General features: G+C 50.2%; 5 protein-coding genes across 5 annotated transcripts; 3 read left to right on the top strand and 2 right to left on the bottom strand.

Annotated features, from left to right (window-relative positions):
* Window positions 1-663: 663 nt before the first annotated feature.
* Window positions 664-2,037, top strand: BP01DRAFT_380374 (glycosyltransferase family 31 protein; the record flags this gene model as incomplete). Its single annotated transcript, XM_025577219.1, has 2 exons — window positions 664-1,632; window positions 1,720-2,037. The coding sequence occupies 2 exons, from the start codon at window positions 664-666 to the stop codon at window positions 2,035-2,037; spliced, it is 1,287 nt and encodes a 428-aa protein (XP_025433798.1).
* A 695-nt stretch (window positions 2,038-2,732) lies between these two features.
* Window positions 2,733-4,476, bottom strand: BP01DRAFT_409203 (polysaccharide deacetylase family protein; the record flags this gene model as incomplete). Its single annotated transcript, XM_025578844.1, has 4 exons — window positions 2,733-3,067; window positions 3,135-3,220; window positions 3,368-4,160; window positions 4,416-4,476. 4 exons carry the CDS (start codon window positions 4,474-4,476, stop codon window positions 2,733-2,735), a joined length of 1,275 nt encoding a protein of 424 aa, XP_025433797.1.
* A 229-nt stretch (window positions 4,477-4,705) lies between these two features.
* On the bottom strand, window positions 4,706-7,090 carry BP01DRAFT_409195 (DEAD/DEAH box helicase; the record flags this gene model as incomplete). The annotated part of the gene is made up of 9 exons (XM_025578843.1): window positions 4,706-5,208; window positions 5,258-5,406; window positions 5,455-5,648; window positions 5,697-5,848; window positions 5,911-6,007; window positions 6,046-6,404; window positions 6,457-6,592; window positions 6,648-6,705; window positions 6,759-7,090. The coding sequence occupies 9 exons, from the start codon at window positions 7,088-7,090 to the stop codon at window positions 4,913-4,915; spliced, it is 1,773 nt and encodes a 590-aa protein (XP_025433796.1). The 3' UTR covers window positions 4,706-4,912.
* A 2,013-nt stretch (window positions 7,091-9,103) lies between these two features.
* Window positions 9,104-11,090, top strand: BP01DRAFT_354351 (pantothenate kinase). The gene is made up of 5 exons (XM_025574400.1): window positions 9,104-9,333; window positions 9,414-9,466; window positions 9,611-9,893; window positions 9,963-10,473; window positions 10,530-11,090. The coding sequence occupies exons 1-5, from the start codon at window positions 9,186-9,188 to the stop codon at window positions 10,840-10,842; spliced, it is 1,308 nt and encodes a 435-aa protein (XP_025433795.1). The 5' UTR covers window positions 9,104-9,185; the 3' UTR covers window positions 10,843-11,090.
* Window positions 11,091-11,800: 710 nt separating this feature from the next.
* BP01DRAFT_198313 (uncharacterized protein) lies at window positions 11,801-12,296 on the top strand. Its single transcript, XM_025571005.1, has one exon. The coding sequence runs from the start codon at window positions 11,893-11,895 to the stop codon at window positions 12,154-12,156; it is 264 nt and encodes an 87-aa protein (XP_025433794.1). The 5' UTR covers window positions 11,801-11,892; the 3' UTR covers window positions 12,157-12,296.
* Window positions 12,297-12,502: the final 206 nt, after the last annotated feature.

Here is a 12,502-nt window from a genome sequence, read left to right as displayed (position 1 = left end):
CGTCATCGACTGCTGGGCTGAGAGTCAGACAAGACAGAGAGGATCACTGTTGTAGTTAGGGATTTTAGGGACTGTCCAGATCGCCCAGACAACTGTGGATCGATCTGCAATTTGCCTACGTGCCTTCCTACGTCGCCATTCCCACGTCCCACTGTGAACAGCTTCGTTGCTGCTGCTGCTGCTGCTGCTGCGTTTTCTTCTTTCCCTTGGCTCTCTCTAGCCTCTATCTTCTTCCCATGCCTGTGTCCCTGTCTGTCTCCAGTGGCTCTTCTCCCTCCTTCTTCATCTCCTTAATCTACAGATTCTCCTTCTCCTTCGTCTCTTCCTTAAAACTCTGTCCCATTCTTTTTGCTAAGCGCCTGACGACTGCGTGCCTGCCCGTGCTCCTAGGAATCCGACCCTATCGTTCGACCATCCCCCAGAAAATAACCACTCGAGGAGGGGCAGCCTTCGCATTGATAGAGAAGGTGGAAAATGATCAACGTGGCTCAAACAATCTGGAGGATCAGTCGATAGTCCTGCTGTTTCGGTCGCATCTTCCTACGTATCTGTCACTCCTGTCCCTTCGTCCCACTCCGCTGCAGGTCGGCTTTCCTACTGGACTAAATCCCAACCAACCTTCTCCCCTCGCTTCCCCTCACATCGACCATAATTATTGTGAGGATGTTTCGTCGCTCTCGTCGCCTCGCAGCCATTTCCGCCCTCGTGGGACTCGGTCTTTTCTACCACTTCTATACTCTCCGCTCCGAGCTACATCCTCAAGGAAATGACGAGGCCCGTCGCACCTTGCCCGAATGCCCGCCCCTCCCCGGCATGGAGGACGTCCTCGTCGTGATGAAGACTGGTGTCACTGAATCTCTCGACAAAGTTCCTGTCCACTTCCACACCACCCTCCGTTGCGTTCCCAACTACGTCATATTCTCCGACTTCGAGGAAGAAATTGAGGGTGTCATGATCCACGATGCCTTTGTCGCAATGGACTCGACAGTGCGAGATACCGTCGCTGACTTCGACATCTACAACCGCCTCCGCGAACGAGGCCGCGCCGGTCTCGAGTCCGCCGACTTCGCTGACGAAGCCAATTCCAATATCGGCAAACCTAACAACCCCGGCTGGAAGCTTGATAAGTGGAAATTCCTTCCGATGGTCCAACAGGCCTTGGCCTACAAGGACGATGCCAAGTGGTACGTCTTCATGGAGGCGGACACATATTTCTCGTGGCCGACACTTCTCGCATGGCTCGCACATTTCGATCCCAGCGAGCCGCACTATATCGGAACGGAGACCCAAATCGCCGACGTCATCTTCGCGCATGGAGGATCAGGCTTCCTCGTCTCCAATCCGGCCATGCAGCTGGCTTCCAAAGAGTATGCCGCGCGGACAGTAGAATTGCACGAGTACACTGATTGGCACTGGGCTGGCGACTGCGTTCTAGGCAAGGTTCTTGCGGACGCCGGCGTGCCCTTGCACTACTCTTGGCCCATGCTACAGAACTCCAACCTCGGCGAGATCGACGAGTTCGCCACAGGTTTCTACCGCAAGCCATGGTGTTTTCCCGCGGTTGCATTCCATCACCTATCATCGCGCGACATTCAAGACCTATACGAGTATGAACGTCGCAGATGGCAAGATGTACGTGTAAGGCTTCGAGCCACACATATCTGTTCCCCATCACCTGTCTCCATACCTTATTGGCTAACATAACCCGCTCTTCACTAGGCAAACAAACACGTCCTTCTCCACCGCGACGTCTTCAAAGAACTCATATACCCCGAACTTTCGAACGTCCGGGACAGCTGGGACAACCTCTCCGACGAAGAGCACCCCGAAATTTCTACTTTCCATGAGTGTCAGACTGTCTGCGCCGCAGCACCCAATTGTGCGCAGTTCGTCATCCGCGCGGGAGTCTGCTTTCTCGGTGAAACGCCGCGGCTAGGCGTCCGTAACCCCGACGCGCGGTCAGGGTGGGTCCTGAACACGATCGAGAATATGATAGAACAGGCGCCACGGTGTGGTCGCCCGGACTTTGGTTTATAGAATCTCTTCGTGTTTTTTGGGGGGGGGGTGGGGGGGGGGGGGGTTGGTTTGCTCCCAAACAAGCAGAACAAAGCGAAGGCACAAAAAAAGAAAAAAAAAAAGAGACAAAACGTCTCAGAAGTATTCGCGGGTCGAGTAAATCAATCACAAGCTGATGACTTGTTTTTCCCTTCTCTATTTTCTATTATCTTCCTCTTTGGCGTGGTGGCTGTTTGTGGTCTTCTTTTTGCGGCACGCCTTAGATATGGGTATCTATTTCCCTTGCCGGATATCCTTTGGGTTCGGCAATTTGGAGAGGGCAAATCGCAAGCGTTGCAATCGATGGCGTTCTCGGAGATTGGGTCAAGGCCACCTTGGTTCCATTGCTGATTTTGTTTTGGCTTGCATTCATACCAGGGCGTCTGGCATTTTCCCACCTCATCATAATTAGCACGATGGGGGGTATTGTACAGCTTTGGGTCCATTGTCAACCGCCAGATAAGGAGTTTCCAGTTTGATATTGCCATTGTGAGGAGAACACAAAAATCTTGGTATTTATTTTTCTGTCTCTCGCTTCAGCGTTTTCTTCTTTAGCGAGCTTCTTCTATCGTATACAATATGCTTTATACCAACTCATGCAGCACCCTCATACTTCATCTGCTCTCCCAGCATAGTCTAAGAGAAACTCGCGGTCCAAGAATCACATTGACTCAAAATCAATGAATTGGAAACTTCAACGGCGGGCTCCTCGGGTCTTCTAGGCATTGATCAATGCGCATAATCGTCATGTTTTGACGCTTGACAAATTGTATCACCTCCCGGAAGTAGCTTACAGTCGTCGCGCTCAGGAAATGCATGACGGCCAGATTACCCCCGTGCATGACGTCCCGGAAAAAAGCCTCACACTGTTTTTCCGGGGTCTTGGAGTCGGCCCACAGCCAGTCCTCGATGTCCACGCTCCAGGTGATGACTTGTGGCTCGGTGATGAAGTTTGCCAGGCGTTGCCGGGTACGTGCTCCGAGAGTGCCAAATGGGGGGCGGAAGTAGTGAGCTGTCGGAGAGAGGAGTCAGTAGATCGAATTTGGAAAGTCTGAGGAAGATAGCTCAGAGAAACCTACTCTCGATACCCAGGATCTGCCGGAAAGCTATGATGTTTTCGACAATCTCGCGGTCGATTTCTGCAGTGGAAGCAAGACCTTCCATTCTATATAGCTCTTCCAGTTAGCAAACTCCTTATCTCTAGGTTTGGAATGGGAACCGGCATCTTTTGAAACAGAAGAAGAAGAAGAAGAAGAAGAAGAAGAAGAAGAAGAAGAAGAAGAAGAAGAAGAAGAAGAAAGGCTTGACATACTTTCGATGTGTATCCGAATGCAAAGCAATCTGATGGCCTCGCTTGATCATCTCGCGATACACATTGGAGAAGTTGGTCTCACGATCCCGTAACCCCAGTCCAACTACAAAGAAGGTCACCAGCACACGCTCCTCCTCCAAAATCTTCATGACCTCCTGCGCGAATCTGGGCTGGCCGTCATCGATGCCGAACGCAAACGACCCGGGCCGTGTACACGTCAACATCAGCCGGCCGTTGTTCATGCGATGCGGGACCGGGAACCCCACGGGGATCGAAGGGACGATCTCCACGCGGTACAGCGTCAGGGGCTCTAGCGAGTAGAAACCGCCGAAGCTAACGGAGACGGCCCGGGACTGGTCGATGTGGAAGTGGGCGAGTGGGATGTAGATGTCGTTGCCGCGCGAGTAGCGGACCGCCTCAACCACGTCCGAGGTCTGCGGGAAAGGGTTGCGCATGAAGTCGCAGGCCGCATTGTTCTCGTTCAAGAAGATGGAAAACTTGGTTGTGCCACCGAAGACGATGTGCAAGTAGTGGCTCGGCTGGTAGGCGCGGAGATCGTAGCACGAGGACGCAGAGAGCTGGGTGTGGTAATTGTGATCCGGGTCCGAGGGGAAGAAGCGCACGAAGCCTGGCCCGTGATGCACCGTCAGGCCTTCCAAGGCTCCGTGCCAATGGCCGAGGTCGTTGACATCTTGGTGCTGGAAGGTGTCAATTAGGATGCTGTTGGGTGGTCCCTGAGAGTTGTGGAGGATGTCGGGAGTAGCTGGTGGTGGAGGAGGCGGTGGTGGCGTTGCTTGGGTGGGAGTGGGTGGGAGTGATGATAGTGTTGATGATGAGAAGGAGAAGCGAGAGAGTGCAGTAGATGCTCGGGGCCATGGTTAGTAGTGCCGTTGTTCACTTCAGAATCACGACTGAATGTGTTTGACAGAGTACAGTACGGGAAATGCGTTGACAGTTGCAAACCCCAAAGAGCGAGGTTCAGCAGTCGGGCATGACATTCGGTGAAGAAGAACTCTTAAAATGGAAAGCGCTACTACAAGTCCTATACTGCCTAAGTTAGGAAGGAGCTTTCCCTTCGGTTGCACGGGATTTTGGCAGTAGAAAATCATCTATGATTATGATGAACGATTTTTCTGGCCTCCAGAATGTGACTCTGCCTGACAACCAGGGAACACCGCTGTTAATCAAACCTTTGTCCCTATCTACCACCCAACGTCCATAGTCGTTGGCCATAGATCCTGCATCACAGAGGACAAACTCAGTCACCATAGCATCCACTAGATCTTAGAGGCATGACTAGAACAAGGAAGGTAACTAACAGCATCATCGTCAGAGCCACGGAGGTATTAACTCATCGATCAACATCAGGAAACGCTTGGTCCAGTGAGACTGCAATTCAAGTAGAGGAAAGGAAAAAGAGTTCTGAGTACAACAGCAAAGTCCGTTGAACCAAAGGTTCTACTCCATGCCTCGTCGATTCTCGACCCAGAATCGAGATGTCAGGGGTTAATGCTTCAGTCAACTAGACAAGTCAGAGCTCTAGTACTAATCCCAGTTAATGTTGGATACCTCAATATCATTGCCAGCATCGTTGTCACCCATGTCAAAACCGTGCCAGCCGTTGCCAGCGTCGTCACCAGCGTTGCCGTCACCATTGTCTTCATCATCAGTATCGTCCTGAAAGTCAATTCTATCATCCGCGGGCTTGTAGGATTCGAGGAAGTCAGGGATTTTCTGGCCGCTTTCAAGAAGAACGTTGACAAGATCAGTCGCCAGATCCGAATCGCTGTCATTGTAGAATGAGGACGCCAAGCCTTCGTTACCAATGCGGGCAGTGCGGCCTGTCTCATGTGAGCAAAGATGACTGGGTAATCGATACTTCCTACTAACCAATACGATGAATGTACTCTGTAATCCCACCGTGATGAGCCCGAGGCAGGTCAAAGTTGATGACATGCATGACATTCTTGATATCAAGACCACGAGCAGAGACTCCGGTTGCCACCAAAATTGGACACTTGGCCGTGCGGAAAGCACGCCTTTAACTGTGTCAGAAGGATTCCTATGACAGAATCTTGAATACTTACAAGGCATCTTCGCGCTCACGCTGAGTGCGATCAGCATGAATCGATGTGCTTGGCAGGCCCATATTGAACAAATAGTCATCCAAATGGTCGGCATTGGGCTTGGAATTGACGAACACCAGAGTCCGGGATGGAGGCATCGAGAGTAGAAGGTCGTAGAGGCACTGCTTCTTCATATGCTGTTCGGTGAATATGATCTGTGGGAATGTTAGCAACGAAAGCAGTCAATTTGCCGGGAGCCGCACATTCTGCTGCACATTGATGTGAGTGCTTCCAGGACGACCAACACGAATGCGAACATGATCATCTGCAAGATACTTGCGAGCCAACTCACGGCAAGCCTTGTTGAAGGTTGCAGAAAACATCATGTAACGATGATCGGCATCCTCGTTCACATCTGTTGTAAGTAGATGTCAGAATTCCAAGAGTGCAAACGAGACAGCAACAGATTCAACGTACCTCCTCCCGACATGATTTTGTTGAAGTCCGACTCCCAGTCAGATTGGAGGAGCTCATCAGCTTCGTCAATGATAGTGTACCTGTATTTTATGTTAGTCTATGTGTCTCATTAGTTCGGCGATTGACTTGCTTGACGCGCTGCAGTGAAAGCAAATGAGGCTGGTCCATGAAGTCAAGGAGTCTTCCGGGAGTCGCAATAAGGATATCGCAGCCACGCCGCAGCTCTTCTTTCTGGTTCTTAGATGGCGCACCGCCATAGACCACACAAGGACGCAACATAGATCGATAACACAAGCGCCGTGCCTCGTCAAAGATTTGGGTTGCGAGCTCACGAGTTGGTGCGACAATAAGGACCAAAGGCTCGGCTCGAACTCCATCTGCATGGGAATTGTAACCAGGCGCCGCCACGTTAGGGCGAGGAGCGGCGAGCTTCTTAGCCTTGCCCATCAGCTGAGAGAGGACCGGGATGAGAAAAGCCGCAGTTTTCCCAGATCCTATTGGTGTCAGCGGGGTATTGCAAGTAATTGCACAGATAACATTACTTACCAGTCTGAGCAATTGCAATCAGGTCATGGCCAGTGAGAACAGCTGGAATTGAATACGCCTGGATGGGCGTTGGATGTGCATAGTGACAAAGCTCAATGTTCTTGCGCATTATCGGATGCAGGCCAGCGTCATCAAACTATAGTAGTCAGGACCACAGCTATATTCGGCACTCTCAGGCATCTGTGACATACGTCTCTTACAGGATTGGGTCTCTCACGACTCTCGGCAACAACCTCAATCTTTTGCAAACTATTTATTGTTAGTCACCTGTAACAGTAACATCAAGGCAACAGCTGGCTTACTTTCCAATCTTGAGACCAGCTCGGTTGATGAACTCGCTTCGAAACAGCATTTCTTCGAGCTCAGGTATCTCCGGGCCAACATCACCATACTCGTCCTTCCATTCGTACTTGGCTGCATTTGCCGCCCACTCAGGGATATCGTTCCCGGCTGCGTTACCAGTAGGCTGCTCAGTAGTTGGGCCTGTAGTAGTATACTTTCCATAGTCATAGCTTTCTGGGGCCACCCACCCCTTGGCGCGGGCGATGTTGGACGCGTCGTTCTCTTTGTTGGCCTGGTTGTTTGCCACATCATCGAGCGCGGTGCTCAATGGAGCCATGTCAAATTCCGTCATGGTTGCTCGTCCAGGAATGGATTAACTACCAGTGGCGCGTAGCTTTGAGCGTCAATCTAGGTATAGAAGGTGAGTGATTACAACAAAGAGTGTGGTCTAGCAGAGATAGGCATACCTGCGTGGAGAGAGCTGCGTTTGGAAACAGGCAGAGTCGGTGATTTGTGGTGCGGCAGATGATCTCTGGAAAGGAAGCGAGCAGGCGAAAGAAGAGGAAGAACGGCCTCTTCACAGATGATGAAGAACTGTGAGGAAAATCAAAGACGAGAGGAGAGGAGAGGAGAGAAAGTGAGAGGGAGAGGGAGAGCTGAGATGGTGTGGAGTGAGTCTGAATAACACTCAAATCCAAACATAGCAAATGAATTGCACAACCTTGCACCTCGAGACTCGGGAGTTCATTTCCTCCAAGCGCCCAATGGGTGGCCAGTGAATGAGTGATTACTGGGTTGTAGTGAATACAGCTCCTGACTTCTGAGGCAATCACTGTTCATACGAAGTAAACAGGAAAATAACTAATAATCTCAGACAGATAGTACTGGGCACCAGTGTCCATAAGGTGAATATTCGCAGTCAAATCCCTACCAGCTACAATATACCCTCGAGTCCTGGGAGACTAAGGTATTATGATAGGACAGTTCAACTCCAGAGGATACATGCCTTGTCAAAGTAGACATTGAGCTCAAAATTGCGAAAAGGTATCTTTTCCAGAACACTAAAGGCAACTAACATGACACATGGATGCATAGGCAACTATCTACCAAATCACCAGTGAATCTCTTACTCCCTTATCTACCTGTGTGGATGTCATACTATCTCTGGTGTTTATCGACAATGTTTTGTCGCACGGACCTGATTGAAGCTATGATATCAATCGCCTTTGCCCGTTAAGCTCATGTACAAATGCCTAGGAACTATTCCCTTCACAAATTGACCTCACTTTGTCTGGGAAGTTTCTTCCTCTCTTTGATCTTGGTGTAACAGCACTACTGCCTTATCAAAGCCACATCGCGCCTCACATTTTTCTGGGAAGAAGGATCTATGCTCAGTTGTATCCTCACCTGGTCACATCAGGCTTGTGATCGTCATCCACCCATGGAACGAAACATGAAGAATTCCCTCGAGGAATAACTACACTAAGTACAGAGGACAAGCTGAAAGGTGCCTGGAAGATGATTGCTTGGATGAGGTGGAGGTGATGTATTAGTAGTAGTGAGCAGACATGATATTTCTCGTTTTATTTTATCTTGTCCGAGGCGGGCACTACATTATAAAGTGCAACCTCGAATCCAGGAGCGGGGTCTATTTAATCTCATGGGAACTAAAGCAAGGCCAGAAACACAAGCTTCCGATACTAGTATGACGGCCGTGATTACAGACTTGCGAGTCAGGTTCCTTGCAGCAGCCTATGTCCATAACTAATCTTTTGTGAGTGCCTGGGGTGACTAAGGCCGAGAAATGTCCGTTTCTACTGTACTGTACATGAATGCCCCATTCGTTCCTTGAGTGGGGTAGAATTCAGAGCTAACACTACTGGAATTGATGAAAGGCTATATTCCACCATCTTCTTTTTACTGCAACGGAGGAAGCAGTCTATGAGCCAAAGGATATGGGGTTTCTAACTTCTTTCTTACGCTCGTAACCTGATTCCTGAGGCACCAGTCAATCCCCGGCGTAATGTCAAGGGGCAGAAATGACTCCCTTTGTTGAGGCAAGCATATTTTCGATCGATGCACTCATACCGTTTCGACTAAGTTATGAATCCATGAAACTCTGACTACGACTGCAACCACATCCGACAGGATCGACCTGTGTCTCCTTGCAGGTCAGCAGTGCGGTACAGAACTGAAATGGGAAGAGAGGTTGGTGGTAGTCGGTGTCTCCGTCCGCCGCCCAGCCCGCATAGTGGATTCTACCGACCTTCGAGCGGGCGGAAGGAATCTCAAATATACGCTGTAATCTGTATCACGGGCCAATAATCCATTTCCCCGAGACTGAGCTTCCATCTACCGTCAACTACTTCTTCCCCCCCCCCTCTCCCCTCTCCCTTCTTGTCATCGCTCGACTCACATCCATGGTTTTTTCATGCCATTGAGTCGCCATGGCCACTTCTACCTCTAACCGCGGGGGCGCTCGATTGGAGCTAGCCAACCCAGGCACAGTCAAGATCAATGTGAAGGGTGCCTTTATTGTTGACGATGACCCTCGGTCCAAAAGTCCCGTAAGGACCGATGGGGTGCATTATGAAGGTGAGCAACACCTCCGAGAAGCACGCCTCCGGGGCGTTCCACCGGTCAACAACAAACGCAGTTGCTCACAATCGGCCTAGGTCATGATATTAGACTTCCGAATCACAAAGAGATTAGTCATGTAGCTGTTGATGTGAGTATATTTTCTCTCGACTTTTTATCCCTAGCACTCCGCGGTTCCCCGCACACAATCGCAAGCTCCCCGCAATTCCAATTTTGAGCGCATCCGCACCAACCTCCTGATTCCGTAAGCTAACTCAAAGCATTGGGCTATTAGATCGGCGGATCGTTGGCAAAGCTCGTTTACTTCACTCGAGAGATCGATTCTGCCGACAATGGCGGTAGACTCAACTTCATCAACTTCGAAACCTCCCGCATCGACCTGTGCATTGATTTTATCAAAGAACTGAAAGCCGAACACGAGAAGCTGAAGGGCACATCGGGAACGGAACTATGTGTGATGGCTACAGGAGGCGGTGCCTATTTGTACTATGACAAGCTGAAGGAGTCCCTCAATGTGGACATCATCCGGGAGGATGAGATGGAATGCCTCATTACTGGTACACATTATCTTTATTCTCCTATACATCCGAGACCGCAGAGCCTTACTGACTCAACTTTTCCCGCAGGTCTTGACTTCTTCATTACCGAGATTCCCAACGAGGTCTTTACCTACAGCGAAACCGAACCTATGCAGTTTGCCGAGGCCCGACCGGATGTTTACCCATACCTATTAGTCAACATTGGCTCCGGCGTATCCATGATCAAAGTCTCCGGCCCCAAGCAATTCCAACGTGTTGGTGGTACACATCTGGGTGGTGGTACATTCTGGGGTCTTATGTCGCTGCTGACGGGCGCCCGAACATTTGACGATATGCTAGCAATGGCAGATCGGGGCGACAACAGCGGAGTCGACATGTTGGTAGGAGATATCTACGGCATGGACTACAGCAAGATCGGTCTCAAGAACACTGCTATCGCAAGCACGTTCGGTAAAGTATTCCGCCTCAAGAATCAGAATCAAGTAGGCCAGCAGATATCCGATGGAGCCGGGGTGTCCCAGGAGGAGCTCGATTCGAGGAACGGTGACCCAAAGTTTAAGCCCGAAGACATGAGCAGGAGTTTACTCTATGCTATCAGGTGTGTAATCCATAGATCACACCTGCGAAGAAAAGGGCTGTTCTGACACATTACAGTAACAATATTGGACAAATTGCCTATCTGCAGTCCGAGAAACACCAAGTCAAGCACATATATTTTGGCGGCTCCTTTATCCGAGGACACCGACAAACTATGAACACTCTATCCTACGCCATCAAGTTCTGGTCCAAGGGCGAGAAGCAAGCTTACTTCCTGCGTCACGAAGGCTACATCGGGTCCGTGGGTGCATTCCTGCGCAGACAGCCTGCCAACTGGGGCCGGAGAAACAGCATCGACGAGGCATCCCTGCAGGAGCTGAAGGCGGCTTTGGAAGCCAAGCACCAAGCTAGTCAAAAGAACTCATCCTAAAGGCTGAAATTCCGGACAGCATGCATGCTGGACAAGATGTGTCCGGCCCCCTCCACATTTTTGAGCGTTTGATACCCGTCGATTGTGATGACATCGTACTACTGCATTCTATACTGTTTTATTCTAGAGCTTTTGTAATCCTCGACCACATCATATTTCAAAGATATCTTACATTTTGAACTAGACCACGACTCAGATTGTGCTTGCTGAGTACATGTTGTCGGCTTCGCGTCTATAGAATGTCTTCTGCACACCTTTGGTTCCTCTTGACATGTTATGGATTCCTTTTCTCGGGCGCTTGTCTCTCGACCCTATCATGTTATGTCGATCGTACTCTCTTTATATTGACGTCCGCACTTTGGGCCAGCTTGACCCCGAGTTGAACGGTCTGTTAGCGGCAGCATAAAGGCGATGTCTCTGCGGGTGTAGGGAGTTTGGCGCAGATCTTCTATTAGATACACGCCGCAGCTGATCTTTCGAACTTCATAAGACGATCTTGACAGACTTGTTCAAATGGCACAGATTCAGCTTCTGCAATTACCTGGGACAAACGACAAAAACATGCAAGATCACAAACTACCAACACGTACGGTTTGCTGCTAGTCTTACCCCGCCATGCGTTATCGATGATTTATCTGAAGTATGTGTTACAATCCATGTCACCGGTGCGTGTCGCTCACTCTGCCTTTGACCACTCCATGAACCAAAGGCCCGGTTTCACTTTCACACTCTTGATACGACAACCGTCTCCGGCACCGAATTCAGCTTGTGACTTTACTACGTGACTACCCAAGTTCTTGAGAGAAATGCCGAAATTGCGGAGTTGTCAGTGAACACCATTTACTATTATATGTTATATGGTAGCTGCTAAAGCTTGACTAACCAGATCACTGTGCTCATTCCAGGAGACTGAGCGGTCTGTACCCCAACGCTGACCACTCAAAGTATGAGTCCTGCGATGTAGAGTCAGACGTGAAATTATTGCCTCCCAGTGGGCGCAATCGCTGCTCCTCCCTAACACCACCATCGTCCTTCGCCTTCCTACCCGATATGTTGTCCAACGCTACAACTGCCAGGACTGGAACCGCTGCAAAGCCCGAGGAGAACGTCCCAAACCCGCTCTCTATCAGCCGGAAGCCTGTCGACGGGCCACCAATCCCATTTCCCCGGTACTTGCAGGCCAAGATAGTAAAATGGCACGAGGCACACGGAGAAAAGAGATGCAAGAGATCCCCAATTCCCACTAGCGACGTGAGATGTCTGGGAGAACCTAAAGTGTTTGATCGCAACGGTGAAGAGCTCCACTTCTGCTGATATCGCACGGGAAGTTCCAAGGCCAGCGTGCTTGTGGCATTAGACGCTCGTCTGGCAGGGAGGGCAAGGATTTTGATTCCTGCCAAGGTCACCGTACAAGATTCGGTACATCTCTCCGGGAGTGGTCCATGACTGAGCAAGATCCCCAGCCGCCGTCGTGCGCGATCCGCGTTTAGAGCAAGAAGGCCAACCCGGAGATTGTATATGATCCAGAGGCGTGGAACTACATACCTAACGTTGTTTGGTCAAAATGAGCTACAACGAATGTTCACAACCCAATTCAGGCCAGAAACAAAAACACGAGTAAGCTCTCAGAATCTGCGAGGCCAAGGCGTTCGAGCCACAG

The sequence above is a fragment of the Aspergillus saccharolyticus genome (assembly GCF_003184585.1).
Source record: "Aspergillus saccharolyticus JOP 1030-1 unplaced genomic scaffold BP01scaffold_6, whole genome shotgun sequence".
NCBI lineage: Eukaryota > Fungi > Ascomycota > Eurotiomycetes > Eurotiales > Aspergillaceae > Aspergillus > Aspergillus saccharolyticus.
The sequence above is the reverse complement of the archived record's forward strand: the minus strand, read 5'-3'. Positions and strand labels throughout refer to the sequence as shown.

Bases quoted from the DNA above. Each gene is read 5' to 3' on its own strand.
- BP01DRAFT_354351 (XM_025574400.1), top strand. From the start codon at position 9,186: ATGGCCACTTCTACCTCTAACCGCGGGGGCGCTCGATTGGAGCTAGCC. The intron at 9,467-9,610 runs GTGAGTATATTT...TTGGGCTATTAG, and splicing joins TTAGTCATGTAGCTGTTGAT to ATCGGCGGATCGTTGGCAAA. The intron at 10,474-10,529 runs GTGTGTAATCCA...GACACATTACAG, and splicing joins AGTTTACTCTATGCTATCAG to TAACAATATTGGACAAATTG.
- BP01DRAFT_198313 (XM_025571005.1), top strand. From the start codon at position 11,893: ATGTTGTCCAACGCTACAACTGCCAGGACTGGAACCGCTGCAAAGCCC.